Source organism: Pelobates fuscus, chromosome 3 (assembly GCF_036172605.1).
Source record: "Pelobates fuscus isolate aPelFus1 chromosome 3, aPelFus1.pri, whole genome shotgun sequence".
Classification (NCBI taxonomy): domain Eukaryota; kingdom Metazoa; phylum Chordata; class Amphibia; order Anura; family Pelobatidae; genus Pelobates; species Pelobates fuscus.
In genome coordinates this window covers 243,129,944-243,147,329 of record NC_086319.1, presented here as the reverse complement: position 1 = coordinate 243,147,329, position 17,386 = coordinate 243,129,944, and the positions used below count along the sequence as shown (strand labels likewise).

The following is a 17,386-nucleotide window of genomic DNA, read 5'->3' as shown; positions in this document are numbered from 1 at the left end:
TGTTTGAGTTTGTTACCTCCATGGTGGTTCTCGGTATAATCTTTCCTTTTTTATTAGAGTATACTATGTATATATTAGCTTTTGGCATTTTTTGTGATGCTTGTAATTTACTCCTAAATACAGTTTGGACAACTTTGGCAACCTTATGTACTTCACCTTATTGTTTCTATAGTTTTCCTGCATTTCTCACTTATAGTATGCTTCCCTGTTTTAGGACTTGCATGGATATTCATATTAATTACTTTGCTTTATTTTGATAACTAATATCAATCTAAATGTAGTTAATTACAAAATGTTTTCAGGAAACCGTGTACTTCTTTAGAATGAAAGGTTATAAATGTAAGACATTTTGTATTCTTTTTATTGTTATGGAAAGGCTATTAATGACAGTTAACATTGTGTTCTGCTTTTTGCTATTTAGTATTAACGTATTGTGAGTAAAGGAGGAGTATGTGTTGTAGGCAACATAAACTAATGTTTAGTTATGGGTCCCTGAGGTGGAGCATTTGGAGAGTAGGGTGGGCCAGTGGTCTACTCCTCAGTTTATGTATAACTGGGAGAAATAAGGTCCAGGCCAAGTTTTTGGACTGTCTCCAACCCACTGCTCAGCTGCAGGTAATCAGCTGCAGCAGTGGAAATAAACCCCTCCCTACTAGGCAGGTAAAGAGGGATTTTTGGTTTCTCCCTGAGAGGTTGGAAGTAGCAGGCAGTCTGAGAGCACTGGGGTGCAGAAGGATAACAGTCAAGGTGACTGAGCACTGGGGTGCAGAAGGATAACAGTCAAGGTGACTGAGCACTGGGGTGCAGAAGGATAACAGTCAAGTTGACTGAGCACTGGGGTGCAGAAGGAGAGCAGTCAAGGTGACTGAGCACTGGGGCGCAGAAGGATAGCAGTCAAGGTGACTGAGCCCTGGGGTTCAGAGTGTTGCTATTTAACAAGGTTGGTGAAACCTATGATAGGTTTAAGTTTAACCCTTGATAGAGAGGTAAATTGAAAGTCAGTCAGTGCTCAGACGAGCTAGGATTTTGTTTAAAGGGAAACCTGTTACATTATTGTTTCTTTAGTTGTGTTGCTGTCTCCTGTGTGGATTTAGCAATAAAGTACCTGGATTATGTTAAAACCAAAGGACTGTGCATGTTGTTTACCCTAGAGGACCGTGCTAACGGCAAACAAGGATCACAGTATATACAGCTTGTTATAAAGTGAGCCTTGTCAGGTAGTAATATGAGTAATGTATAACCTTGGGTACTGTTCTTGTTGCATTAAATTGCTAATTAACCATCTCTTATACTTATTTTTTTAGCTGCTAACACTCTTTCATAGGATGAGCTTGTTATCTAAATATCGATGTTGTCTAAATTTCGCTTTAGAGTTTGTAGTATGATAATATTGTATTAACTTTGACCTGCCGAGATCTTAGCTTAAGTTTTTAGAATTTTGTCTTCTGCCCCTTCTGGTTGTTTTTAACTTAAACATTTATATTTTTTAGTCCTGTGGGGCTGTGCATGGCTGAGCATGATATGCCTGTCACTCTGGCCAGGAACTAGTCGGCATCAAGTACTAGTTCCAGCTGTCTCTATGACAACTAGCTAGAATGCAGACCGGCTGTCCCTCGTCCTTGGATTCCCTGCACACTTGAGAGTAAGCGGGTTCGCATGTCTCAGGCCAGTTTTGAACACTGCACGTCGGGATCAGTGAGTACACTCTGCTTGTTATTTATTTGATATATGTGTGAACACTGTGTACAAATTTTGCTATCCTGATGACAGCTACCGGCATGAAGCTGAAACGTCGACATCTTTTAGCATCCCACCCCATGTTTACTGTTTATTGTGCCGGACCTGCACCGGGCATTACCTTACTTTTCCGAGAGTGCAAGCCACATATATATATTCATGTATTCATACTTACCGTAATTTTCATTTCCTGGTCCAGGAGAAGTTGGTATGTTTCTTCTAACACCCTTGGTTATTGTTTGGGTATTACCCATTGTTGTGCTGATATGGAAATGGCAGGAAAACAGAAAATGTATTCATACTTACCGTAATTTTCATTTCCTGGTCATAGGCCATGGCAGCACAAAGATCCAGCCCTGGGATATTACTGGAAACAAGACTGAGGATGGGAGGAGTAGGAGGGGGAGTTTATACCATTCTTTTTAATAGGTTCTTATCTAATTAGGGATGGGGAGGGGCTACCCATTGTTGTGCTGCCATGGATATTGTCAGGAAATAAATAAATAAATATATATATATATATCTATTTATCTATATATATATATACAATTCTATGTGTGTGTGTGTGTGTGTGTGTGTATATAGATAATATATATATATATATATATATATATATATATATATATATATTTTTACATAATTATATTTTATTAATTATAATTTGAGGGACCTTCATGACAACCCAGGCAGAAAGTCCAGAAAATCTAATTTGCAAGCCCTATATTTGACCCTGTACCTTTCCAAAACACCCGAAAAACCTGTACATTGGTACATTGGGTTATTGTTGTACTCAGAAGACTTTGCTGAACACAAATATGAGTGTTTTGAAAAAGTTAAATGTATCTTGACAATGATATCATCAGTGAAAGGGTCAGTATTTTGAGTGAAAAAAACTCTCATGCTATGGCCTTTTGGAGAGGCTTGACGGCCAGCCTCTTGCCCACAGACTGTGGGCCTGGTCCCAAGGCTTTGTGATGATAGCAATTGATATCCAAACTCTTCATTGTTACTTTATACCTCTGACCTCCCAATACACACACTGCCACCCATACACACACTGCAATCTTCACACACAAGCACACTGTCCCCATACACACACTGCAACACTCACACAAAAACACACTGCTCCCAATACACATATTGCCCCCTCCTCCCCCCACCCTCACCCCCATACATACACTGTGGGCCTGGTTCCAAGGCTTTGTGATAATACGGATAACGGATATGCAAACTCTCCATTGTTACTTGATAACTCTGCAATGCCCTCTGCTGACTGAATGGAAGTGTGTACATATACAGAATGCTGTTATATAAAGTAGATCAACCAAATACATAGTTAAATGTATATATTGTTGATTGTTGAAGTTTAAAAAAAAAAATACTTTCTATCCATCTTACTTCAAATCTAGTACTTTGGAAATTTTTGAGAAAAAAGTTCTTAAAGATATTGATATACTAAATAGAAAAAAACTCCATAACAATTATAATTTTAATAGAAGAGAAAGAGAAGCTGTAAAAACTTTACAAAAGAGACTGTAATAATCAACCCAGCCGATAAAGGCAGTGGCTTGGTTATTCTATCCAAAGAATCTTACGAAAATGAAGCACATAGACAGCTTGAAAATATTAATACCTACATAAAATTAGATAACGATCCCCTCTCTAATATTACAATTGAACTAAGCTCCTTGAAAAAGGAAAACAATTACATATTTTAGATCAACAGGAATTCAATTATCTTAATGTTTTATATCCCAAAACACCAGGTTTTTTTGTATATTTTACTTTTTTTTTTGTATATATATATTTTTTTTGTATAAAATACACAAAGATATTAATAACCCCCCCTGGGAGACCTATCGTCTCCGGTATCGGGTCTATTTTATCGAATCTCTTGGAGTATGTAGACATCATGCTTCAACCATATGTCAAAAAAGTTAGATCATATCTGAGAGATACAATAGATCTTATAAATAAATTGAACAATAAAAGATGGAATAATAATTACTGTATATAACAATATTCACACCAAGACCCATTTTAAAAAAAGTTCACACAAATAATTGTATAGAATTAAAGGGACACTATAGTCACCTGAACAACTTTAGCTTAATGAAGCAGTTTTGGTGCATAGAACATGCCCCTGCAGCCTCACTGCTCAATCATCTGCCATTTAAGAGTTAAATCCCTTTGTTTATGAACCCTAGTCACACCTTGCTGCATGTGACTTGCACAGCCTTCCATAAACACTTCCTGTAAAGAGAGCCCTATTTAGGCTTTCTTTATTGCAAGTTCTGTTTAATTAAGATTTTCTTATCCCCTGCTATGTTAATAGCTTGCTAGACCCTGCAAGAGCCTCCTGTATGTGATTAAAGTTCAATTTAGAGATTGAGATACAATTATTTAAGGTAAATTACATCTGTTTGAAAGTGAAACCAGTTTTTTTTCATGCAGGCTCTGGCAATCATAGCCAGGAGAGGTGTGGCTAGGGCTGCATAAACAGAAACAAAGTGATTTAACTCCTAAATGACAGTGAATTGAGCAGTGAAATTGCAGGGGAATGATCTATACACTAAAACTGCTTTATTTAGCTAAAGTAATTTAGGTGACTATAGTGTTCCTTTAAAAAGCTGCCACAACAAACCATGGCTTGAAAGCATCCCCAAAAGTAAAATTTTTAAGGTTGAGGAGAAATTGCTCGGAACGATCTATGTTCCAAAAACAAGCACTTAATATAAAAGAAAAGTTTATACAAAAAGGATATAATCCAGATACCCTTAATGAGATTATAGAAGAAACCACAAAGACAGAAAGAAAAAATCTTTTTAAACCAAAACATTTAAATAAAAAAGATGGCTATGCTTTTAATCTACCAATATTGCTGGGTTATAATAATAAAAATGTATATTTTAAACAATTCCTCAAAAAATATTGGCATATTTTAAAAGAAGACAATATCCTAAGTAGAATTATACTAGAAAACCCCAAAGTGATTTTTAGAGGAGCGCCGAATCTAAAGATGAAATTAACAAAATAATTTACACACACTAAATGTACAACACATAAAAAAATGTTTTAATGACAATAAAGGGCTCTATAGATGTAATTGCTGTGCAGCTTGCAAAAAAACCCAAAGAAAATAGAAAAGTTTTAAATCTAATAATACAAAAAAAGTATATAAAATAAAAAAACTTTATAACTTGTAACACAAAAAACATAATATACCTATTAGAATGCCCATGTGGCCGCCAGTATATTGGTAGCACAGCTAGAGCACTTAAAATTAGAAACGGTTATAAGAACCATTTAGTATCTTCACATTTTAATACACACCATAATAATGATCCTGGCCAACTAACCCTTCTAGGAACAGCTACTTTAAAAAAATCACTAGTGGTGTGGGGATCTAATAAAAATGTTAGGGAAAAAGAAATGGAATTGGTCTATTATCTTAACACTTTGCAGACTTTGATTTGTATAATTTTTTACATCATCCCTTTATATATTTTTTTACATTTTATATATATATGTAATATTGTCCAATGCTTGCACTCCAGTAAAATTATCAGTATAGCCCGGTGCTTGTCAGCAAAAATAATAGATATAGAAATAGGAAAAGCACTCCAGGGACTTCATATAGAGGGTGAAAAAATAAACTTAACTTTATTCAGCAACTGCCACGAGTGATCAACATTTCAGTCCTATGTCAGGACTTTCGTCAGGATGATGAGAATATTTATATTAAAATAAATTATATATACCGTATATACTCGAGTATAAGCCGAGTTTTTCAGCCCATTTTTTGGGCTGAAAAACCCCAACTCGGCTTATACTCGAGTCAATAGTCTGTATTATGGCAATTTACATTGCCATAATACAGACTGGGGGAGAGGGGGGCTGGCAGAGCTGTAACTTACCTCTCCTGCAGCTCCTGTCAGCTCTCTCCTCCTCCGCGCCGTCCGTTCAGCACCTCGGTCAGCTCCCAGTGTAAATCTCGCGAGAGCCCGCGGCTCTCGCGAGACTTGCACTGGGAGCTGACAGAGGGAGCTGCACGGACGGCGCAGAGGAGGAGAGAGCTGACAGGAGCTGCAGAACAGGTAAGTTACAGCTCTGCCAGCCCCCCTCTCCCCCCCACTGAACTGCCACTGGACCACCAGGGAAGGAGAGCCCCCCTCCCTGCCATGTATCAAGCAGGGAGGGGGGACGAAAAATAAATAAAAATATAAATAAAATAAGAAATAATAATACAAAATAATAATAATAATAATAAAAAAAAATAATAAAAAAAAGGGGGTATAAGGACCACTGTGGGAGGGGGGGGGTATAAGGACCACTATGGGAGGGAGGGGGTGGGATAAGGACCACTATGGGAGGGAGGGGGGTTATAAGGACCGCTATGGGAGGGAGGGGGGGGATAAGGACCACTATGGGAGGGAGGGGGGATAAGGACCACTATGGGAGGGAGGGGGGGGATAAGGACCACTATGGAAGGGAGGGGGGATAAGGACCACTATCGGAGGGAGGGGGGTGGGATAAGGACCACTATGGGAGGGAGGGGGGGAGAAAAGGAACACTATGGGAGGGAGGGGGGGATAAGGACCACTATGGGAGGGAGGAAGGGGGGGGATAAGGACCACTATGGGAGGGAGGGGGGGATAAGGACCACTATGGGAGGGAGGGGGGGATAAGGACCACTATGGGAGGGAGGGGGGGATAAGGACCACTAGGGGAGGGGGAAGTAAGGACCACTAGGGGAGGGGAGGGTAAGGACCACTAGGGGAGGGGTGAGTCAGGACCACTGGGGGAGGGGGGTGAAGGAACACGGGGGTGGGGAGGTAAGGACCACTGAGGGAGGAGGAGGGGAGGTCAGGACATATGGGGGGGGGGGCAAATATCCTTGCACCGGCCCTGCACACACTGCATTCATACACTGCATTCATACACACACTGCACTCATACACACACACACTGCACTCATACACACACACTGCATTCATACACACACACACTGCACTCATACACACGCTGCACTCATACACACGCTGCACTCATACACACGCTGCACTCATACACACGCTGCACTCATACACACACACGCTGCACTCATACACACACTGCACTCATACACACTTACTCGCTGCACTCATACGCACACACTGCATTCATTATACACACACTGTAAATAAATATTCAATTAATATATTTTTTTTAGGATCTAATTTTATTTAGAAATTTACCAGTAGCTGCTGCATTTCCCACCCTAGTCTTATACTCGAGTCAATAAGTTTTCCCAGTTTTTTGGGGAAAAATTAGGGGCCTCGGCTTATATTCGGGTCGGCTTATACTCGAGTATATACGGTATTTACATATATATATATATATATATATATATATATATATATATATGTATATATACACATATATATATATATATGTAAATATATATAATTTATTTTAATATAAATATTCTATATATATATTCCTTATATATTCTGTATAACCGATATACACTTTTTGCTATTGGTTTTGATATTAATCTGTACTTCGATTTCTCTATACATTGCATATTTTTAATATATAATTTTTGTCTTTTGGTATTATTTTTAACAGCTTTCGAAGGTTTTTTTTTAAAATTCTTTATTTTTCTCAGTGCAGAGTTAGTTACATACGGCAAAATTGGTGAATGACATAGCAAGTGTTATACATGTAAATCACAAGATATGCTGCACTTTGTTTTTTGTTTTTTTTGGTAGTCAAAAAGATAACAAGAATGAGCAACAGTATTGTCTAGGAAAGCATATAACAGGACGTTCAATTTGGACTGACAATATGTACGATTAGACATGCATAACAGTAGTAGCAAAGAGTTAAATAGCTTAACATGTGAGTTATTTCACAAAACAATCAATAGGCAAGTCATAGGCTAATGTAAGGGAGAGGCATTATTTGTGATATTGCTGTATGATTTGCTGAGAAGTTACTTGAAAGAGTGGACCACTGATGTTGAGACTGGACATTATGGTCCTGCATCTCAGTGTGTAGCTGATTTATGGGGTGCAAAAATACTATTTATAACAATAACGATTTTCTAATACATCCGAGAAGGGTGTAATGTGTAATGTGGCATCCGCTTGTGCAGGTGACTGTGTTGTGCAGGCTAATGATAGTGGCAGTTGTGGTAAACTTGGAAGTGGAAAACAGACGAGTGTGACCTTTGCCATCATAATAATAACCGTAGTAAAAATAATAAAAATATTGAATTGAGTTGAATTGGGGTCGCATAAAACTTAGAGTGTGCCGATAAGCTCACTGCTTACAAGCCAGAGCTCCCCGACCTGCAGAGCTCAGTCTGCAGAGTGCCCTCACTGGGTGAAGATGGATTATTTTTTTAGCGTGGGAGTGTTTAGTTTTTTTTTGCGTGCTTTTTATTTTGCGCTCAGGTTTCTTTAAAAAAAATTCTAAGTTTGACATGAATTTTGAATTTTTGGGGGGGCCTTTTTGGGGCTGAAAAAATAAGGTTTTAGAAGACAGAATACTTCTAATGGTAAGTATGACTTTATTTTGTTTCAGGTATTTAGGTTTATTGGTTCCCCCCTCACTATTTTTAGGGTGAGGGGATAGGTAGACTTTTATTTGAGGGGGTGACTAGGGGCTTGGGGACCCCTAGTCACCTTGTGGGGGGTAATGTTTACATTTAGCCCCCACGCAACATGGATGGAGGGACAATAGACCATCCCCCCATTGTCACTTGGGCCCTCACCTGCCACCCATGGATTGGAACCCAGTAGGTGGACAATAGGTCCCACACCCTGCAAAAAAAAGCTTTTTTATTTGCAATAAATAAAAAGTGGTATTTTATACCTTTTTTTAATTTATTGGAAATAAAATAGTTTTTTTTAGTTTTTTTTTTACCACCTTCCTGATTTCTGCTTAATTTACATGCTGAATTACGCTGCAAGGAGGAACAATGGAGGATTTCTCTGAGCCCCCCATTGGTATCGGGGGAGGCACCCTACAGGCGCATATTATCCTGATATCCTGTGAGTGTAATATATTGGCGAGTCACAAAGTGTTTCAAAGGATACTACACTATGTTATTTTGTTTGTTTGTATTATATTTTTAGGTTTACAGCTGTATCCCAGTTTTTTTTCCACATTCTATATACATATTAAAAAGAGCTAGGCCTGAGAGCCACAAGTGCCTTGTAAAGGCAGTAGCAGGTCACAGTGCAGGCAGAGGTGTGCATACCTGCCTGAGGCAGGAGCTGAAGAAGTAAAGCCAGAGAGAACAATACCTGCCTGGAAAAAGTGAGCTGCTGTCTAATTGGGTGGAAGAGTTCCAGAGAGACCCCAGTCAAGTTTTGGTGACTGGGACTGAAGTGCTCCTTTGGCAGTCAGGGCCAGTGTAAGGAGTTTTGCCGCCCTTGCCGAAAACAAACAGACCCATACACACGCAGACTCATAAAGACACATGCTGTGCATTCTCTCTTACCTTCATTGCACTTTGCTCTTCGTTCCCATCACTTTTACTGCACCCAGTAGCCGACACTCTTTTTTTCAGCCCCATTTACTGTTATTCTCCCACCCACTTGTCTGAACGTACAGGGTAAGAGGCCCAAGCGAGCCAATGACGCGTCCTTGCTCTGCCGTGGTGCTTGGTTGGAAGAGGGGTCCTGACTTTGCAGGCTGAGGTGAATGCTGGACCAACGTTCTACCGGGCGCTAGTCTACAAGTAAGTGCTCCCTAGCGCCCGGTAACGCGGCCACCGTGGCCCGCTCTATATAATCAATTCAACTTGATAGGGAGGTGGCCAGACAAGAAGTAAAGCCACTGCTGGCGCCCCCTCTTAAGAAACACCCTAGGCGGCTGACTACTACTGGCCTATAGGACGCGCCGGCCCTGTTGGCAGTGAGAAAGCGGACTTGGCAGAGGTACTCGGTCGGAGAACAGGAGCTTCTGTCACAAGTGGCTACTATAAAAGACTGAACATACCCCATTTTAAATACCTTGAATTGTCTGTCTACTTTTGCAAATGGTATACCATGATGGGGTAATTCTCATTTCTGGGCTACCATATGGACTCAAAGGCAACATAACCAATCTGGAAATTTTAAATGTGCAAAAGCTGGAAAGCCTTATATTTAACCTGTAAGTTTCCAAAATACCATAACATTGGACATAGGCATACTGTTGTACTTGTGAGACATCTCTGAACACAAATATGAGTTGTTTAGAATAGTATAATGCTGACGATATCATTGGTGAAAGTGCATTTTTTTTGTGAAAAATGCAAAATAACAATATAAACGATAAGTTTACGGTTTGTGACTACTAAAACTACTACTAAATATAGTTTGTGGTTTCTTAAAAAGACTGGACATACCACATTTTGAATACCCTGGATTGGCTGCTTGTCATACCTCACACTGCCACGCGGCACATGCCGATTTTAGGGGGTGCCACGTAGGCAGCCACGGTGTTACTGGTCCCACACCGCTCCAGCCAGAGTGAATGCCGCACGGTGCTCCAGTGCGCCTGGTGCAGAGCATGGTCTGCACTCCCCCACTCTTGCGAGGCTGCTGAATCACTGTGGCAGCCTCGTGCCTCCTTCAGGAGTCCTTAGAAATTACAGAAACTAGTAGGGTTAGGATTTTTTTATACAAAATAAAGTGACAGGTCATATTTGTGGAACACATCATCTGCCGTTCCCAAGTCACACCTAGTGTGAATGGGTGTGCAGGGTGATGATGTTGTCCAATAGAATATTGGTTGTCCCTCTGTAAACTCCCTCTTTTCTGAGAATCATTGCCTTGTCGTGGTTTATTCTACCAGAACGTGCGTACTGAATAGCTGTTTTATTTCCTGTTTCTGACCCGGCTTTGTTTTGACTATCCTGTAATGGGCATATGCAAATATAAAAAATGTTTAGAATGAAACGTTGTATTTCTTAAACTGTGTTCTTTGTCTTTAAGAGATTTTGCAAACTGACAATTTGTTAGAAATGGAAAATATTGTTTTTCCTACAATGTTTCCTTAATAAATGACCTTGTACCCATATTCAGTGAATATGGAGTTCAGACTTTACAATGCCATTTTTTCCTAGGTTAATGTAACAACAAGACAGGGAATTTCCAACGTCATGTGTACCCTTAAGGGCTGATGCAAGGATTTTTTGCTACTTAGACATTTTTTGCTACAAAGAAAATTCCCTTAATCCCCCTCTTGAATTTCTTACCCCGTTAGTGTTTTTTTTATCCTCTCTTGAATGTCTTGCCCCTTTAATGAATTGTATCCCCCTTTTGTCTTACACACACTTTTAGTATAGCTTATCACTCCATTGTTATCCCTTTCTGTCTCTTACAAACCCCCTTGTGTGTATCATACATCCCTCCAGCCCCTTTGTGTCTCTTACTTCCCTTCAGCCACTTTGTCTCTTACTCCCCTCCAGACCCTTTGTGTGTGTCTTTTTACCCCAGACCCTTTGTGTCTCTCTTCCTACCCCAGCCCCTTTCTGTGTATCTTTCTCCCCAGCCCATTTATGTCTTTCTCCCTTCAGCCCATTTATGTTTCTCTTTCTACCCCAACCCCTTTGTATGTCTCTTTCTCCCCATCCTCCAAGCCCATTGTTTTGTATGTTTCTCCCCTTCCCGCTCCTTCTGTTTTGTTCTCCCATCAGCCCCTTTGTGTATCTTTTTCTCCCCTTCTGCACCCCCCCTATGTCTCTTTATCCTTCCAGCCCATTTGGGTCTATTTTTCCCACCTAGCTCCTCTGGGTGTCTGTCCCCCCTCAGCAGAATGGCAGGTGGGAGCATACAGACGTTTCCCATCTCCAGGATAGCAATAACACCCCCATAGATTTTGTATTTATTTATTTGACATTTTTACTTTTGGAATGTGGCGGCTGGCAAGCAAGCTGCCACAAAATTAACCTTCACAGCGCAGTGCCAGTGAGGGTTATTTAACTATTTGCCCACTGGCAGCACTAGCAACCAGCGGGCAAATAGTTTAATAACCCTCACTGGCACAAATAGATTTAAAATTATCATTCATTTGCAAATAGCAAGTGAATGATAATTTGCTAAAATGAACCGTACCAGATACATTCTGTTTATCTTCATCCACCATGTGGTTGATGATAAATATCAGATTCCTTTGCTTTAAATTGGTCCGGATGCAGATGTTAGTGATATTTCAAGCGCTTCCAAACAAATGTCACAGAATTGTCCGAATCCTGACAGCAATTGACTTTAAGTAAATATGCGAATTTCCAATGTCAGATTTCAGTCATTTTCAACAGATTTCGTCCAGTCAGACAAAACACGTTGTTTAGTGTATAATCCTATAGGTCACCAAGGGTTTAAATGCAGGAAGCATTAACATCCTTAGCATACCCAAATAATATCCAGTAGTAACCGTCTTTAGCCATATTTCTTGTACTTGTGTCTCTACACACAAATCAAATTCAGTAGTTAACTAAAGAACAGAAGAAAAAAAAACCTGCATCAAATGTTCAGTATTTCAGTGCTGCATTTCAGTAGCTAGAAAAAATAAAGAATGTAGGAAGCATGTGGAAGAGAGAGAAGATATGGAAATTGAACATTTTCTCTTAACATCCTTGTTTAAAATCGGGGTGGGGGGGTGGGGGTTATGTTATGGAAGTTTACAAATTGTTTACATAAGAACTATTATATGTCAAGATATTTAATGACTGGAAAAACCCCAAAACAAGACCTTTCTTGTAAAAATAATCCCAGATTAAGAACATTTTAATAATGACAATGAAACATTAGCTTGTTCATATCCATTCTGATTATTACCTTATTATTGTGACATTAAAATCCTAGATTGAATAAATCCACTCAAAAGCAATTTGAGGGGCTCACAGAAGATGTTTATTTACAAAAAAATTTAATACACCAGATCGTAAGCATGACACATTATTATAATGTATAATAAATTCTATTTTACATAATACTGTGGGGAAAATATTTGCTGTTCAAGCTAGTTAGAAAAGACTAATCAGACAGTTTTGATACAAAACAAGCTCCTCATACGATTTCCATTCACATATGTCTACAACCAAGTTATTCTTCAGGGTTAATATTTACTAACGTGAGAATTGTCATGCATTCAACATGACGTTCAAACTTTATTCTGAAATAACTGAACTAGAAGCATAGCTTACTTGTCGATTTGTTGGGGGGGGGGAGGGAGGGGGGAGTTTACAATTCAAGGAAATATATAGAGGCTTTAAACTTGAACTTCACTGTGAATTGACATTGAATTCTTGATAATACTCAGTTTAGTAAATAACCAGTCATGTCCGAGATATTGGTTCTAACTCAAACCCAGTTAGTAGTACATCTTATAATGTAATTATAGGTCAATTAAGTGGGCTCCATGCTGCTGTACATACAATTGTATATGTGACTAAAACAAATATGCATGAATCCCAAAATAGTTTACGGCATATTGCTACATTTTCAGTTAGACTATCCATCTCAATGACATGTCCAGCAGAACTAAGAGTATCTAAAATATGTTTAAATAAACCAGGGGGTTTATATATTTACTATACTTTGAATATTAGTAAATTGAAAATGGAACTGTTTATTTTAGTCTGACTGATTAATTTGGTTTTCAATTTGTGTGTCTATGATAGCATGACAGTGTCTGTATGCTGCACTCTCTGTCTGTTTCTAACTAAAATAAAAACAAGAAAGGAGCACAGTCTTGGTATGTATGGTGGGTGTTTTGTGGAGGGAACAAAACAGTTTATGTGAACCACTTAACATGTTTACACATCTACCTTCACCTGATGTAGTGCTGCAAAATGATTGTTGATACCAATGTAAAAAAAAAAACCCCAGTACTACAGGAATTCATATAAGTAAGCTCCTGTATTCCGTAGTGTCAATACGGTCAATGTTTCAGCTCCCCTCACTACTTTTCTTCCTTCTGTATTTGTATTATGGAATAAAAGTTTACTTGTAAGGACACTGGAAGTACTATTTTTTATATTGGATATTTATAAGGCCACATCAAGCACATGGATTTATTAACATACATATATGTATCTGCAATACCCTCTAAAATAAAGCAGTTTTTTTTTCTCCAAAAGATATTTTTTGTAATGCCATGGTAACCAGTAGTGTTCAGTACATATGTAAAATTATATGATATACATAAAGGTGCTGTAAGATGCTATGAAACTGAAGAGAGATATGATGTGATAAACCTGCATACATTGACCCAGCAAAAGCTTTCAGAGGAATAAGCAAATTCTTTGGGATGATACGATTGCTGTTGGTCAATCGTAGTGACCTAAACTCTTTACTCTCCCTTTCCTCATTACTCTGCTGCATCTCACTTGTACTTCTTATATACATGTGTAACATGCTAACATGATTAATGTCACTATATTAAGGGGATGGGTATAGACTGAGAATATTATACAGTGAAATTCCTCCTTTGCACTCATTGAGAACAGATCTTCAAAGTAGCAGTCTAGATGACATAATACAGTAGAGAATTGAGATCATTTTGTAAATTAAACATCGTCATCATTTGTTCTTCAGGGGAACCATGCCTTTTCTTCTAAGTCAACATATTCAATAAATAGAATGCTTCTTTGTATAAAAAATATACAGGAATGAGAATTCTCTCAATCGAGTGTTTTATCATAAAGTCATGTTTTAACTGGCTTTAACTCTGTCCTGCTGTCAATGATCTGTTATACTTCAGGTTTATTTGAAAGTTCTGTATCTTGAATAATGGACCTGAGAACCAGTGGTCTACTAAATGATGTTGCTGACCACTCACTCCAACATTACATAGCCACATTCGTTTTTTCTTTACATAAATATCCATATTCTTCTCAGCCTATGACAGTCACATCTTGTAACAAATGTCTTCTCCAAAGGCAAGGAACTGATAGCAATAAGTTGTGAAAACATGAGACTGTTTTCAGAGTGGACGGAATTCCTATTGATCATTCTCATGTTGGTAAATTATATAATATAATAGCATATGTCTTCATTCCTCTCTTCTTGGTGCACCTTGCTCGGTAGACATGAAAGTTGTCAGCTCTACGTCATTGCCTTCAGTATATGTTTGCCTATTTCTGAGTTAGAGATAAAAAATAAAGCATACAGGCATAAGTACAACTATTTCTACTAATTCTAAATAAAATTATTGTGAAATTATTGCAAAAATTTCAAATCTCTACATAATGCTGCTCCCACCTATCAATCCTCCCTAATACACAAGTATGTCCCGTCTAGGCCCTTACGATCTGCTGAAAACTTACGTCTATCTTCTGCCCATACTTTCACCTCTGATGCTCGCCTTCAAGACTTCTCGAGGGCTGCACCGTTCCTGTGGAACTTGCTTCCCTCCTCTGTTAGATGCTCACCCACTCCACTCCACTCCTTCAAAAAATCATTAAAAACCCACTTCTTCATAAAAGCGAATCAATTAAACTGTTAATAGCTCCTGAATGATTCCTCTTTTGCAACTGTCACTAGTCTAATACTATCCTTACCTTTTTGTGTAATTTTACCCCACTCCCTCTAGCATGTAAGCTCATTGAGCAGGGCCCTCAACCCCTCTGTTCTTGTGTGTCCAACTTGTCTGGTTACAACTACATGTCTGTTTGTCCACCCATTGTAAAGCACTGCAGAATTTGATGGCGCTATATAAATAACATAATTATAATAATAATAAATGCATTAAAAAAATATATTGACATATGCATGTCTACATTTTTGGGGGCTCTACCCTTTCTGTATACAATACAAAAAAATGTCTGTATTGGAAATAAACAAACCAATACTAACTCTTGATTGTTATTTCTCATGTATATACGTATTTCTTCTAAACTTGGATTGCTTGGGGTATATGCATACATATATATAAAAATATAATTCAATCCAACTTAAATACATATGTTCAAAAAAGGATTATAGTATAAGTAGTATATCCCCAAAGATCAGTTTCAGTTATCATTCCAGTTAAGATATAGCATAGGCCATACCACTGCTACTCTGTTTATCCACAGCCTCGTTCGCTCTTTTGTAGACTTGTGTACGGTGTAAGAATTTGTTTCGGACAAACCACTTTATCCAAAAATAATAAAAATTTGGGGGATAGCAAAACTTCATGCATCAAAATTACATCCAACCAATAAGATTTGTGAAAAAGAATCAGAGAGCCAAAAGTGCATGAAAGTAGTGCAATTGTTGTACAGCAAAATGTATACAAATATAAATATTTTGTACCATATTTTTGGAATATAGGACACCGTTTTTTACCCCAACATTTGCCCGCGTCCTCTATGCCGAATGTGTCTTTTATAATGTATGTGTGTATATAATATACACACACACAAGCTCACTGCCCACAATATAACACAGCTCACTACAGACAGTTTGACACACACACAAGCACACTACACATACGTTGACTTCACTCACCTCTTGCAGTGGATGGAGAATTGGAAGTTGCTCCATGCATATATATGTCTCCCTCACTCGGCCACTGAAGCAGGGGGAGCTTGTGAGACTCTCTGTCTTCAGTTCTCTCTCGTAAGCTTCGGCAGGTCAAAGCATTCCTGCAGGTTAGCATGGCAACTCTCCGACACTGATCAATGCCAGGGCAAGCAGAGTTTGCCTCTAGCAGTGGTGCAGCATTCATTACTTAGACCAGGCATAGGCAACTTTTGGCACTCCAGATGTTTTGGACTGCACCTCACCAGCATTATGGGTGCAAGAGCATTATGGGGGATGTAGTCCACAACATCTGGAGTGCCAAAGGTGGCCTATCCCTGACCTACACCACTATGGACCAATGGACCATGAGGGAATGTTGTGCCCCATTCCCTGGTCAGAGGGATGGTAAGAAGCAGGGATGGGGGAATAAACTTTAATAAAGAGAAAAAAAAAAGTAACTGAAACTCTGTCACCTAACACATAACACAGCCACTAACCCACCCTATAAATTCTCACATACATGCTGCTTTCACTATACACACTACATTCCCTACGCACACACTACATTCACATACACACACAACACCCACTACATTCACGATACACACATACACAATACATCCCCATACACACTGTATTTATTATATACTACACATAAGCTAAAGTATACTGTAATTATAGATTGTTTAAATTTTTTCCCTAACTTTCTAGTTAAAATGAATGGGTGGGTCTTATATTCTGAAAAATATAGTATATATTTTGCAGTACAAATAGGCACATTTTCCCACCATCATTTTTATAGAACAAATGTGAAAAAGGAACCAATAGAGGGATAAAAAGAGCAGTAATATATCTACAGATATACCGTATATACTCGAGTATAAGCTGACCCGAATATAAGCCGAGGCCCCTAATTTTACCCCCCAAAAATGGGAAAACTTATTGACTCGAGTATAAGACTAGGGTGGGAAATGCAGCAGCTACTGGTAAATTTCTAAATAAAATTAGATCCTAAACAAATTACCGTATATTAATAGAATATTTATTTACAGTGTGTGTATATAATGAATGCAGTGTGTGCGTATGAATGCAGTGTGTGCATATGAATGCAGTGTGTGCGTATGAGTGCAGTGTGTGCGTATGAGTGCAGTGTGTGCGTA

General features: G+C 38.7%; 1 protein-coding gene across 1 annotated transcript in view; it reads right to left on the bottom strand.

The window, feature by feature from the left end:
* Positions 1 to 14,772: 14,772 nt before the first annotated feature.
* The window catches only part of LOC134601729 (uncharacterized), a 126,715-nt gene continuing 124,101 nt past the window's right edge, over positions 14,773 to 17,386 (bottom strand). The window contains exon 8 of the mRNA XM_063446233.1: positions 14,773 to 14,860. Coding sequence (XP_063302303.1) covers positions 14,773 to 14,860 — 88 coding nt within the window. The remainder of the gene's footprint in view (positions 14,861 to 17,386) is intronic.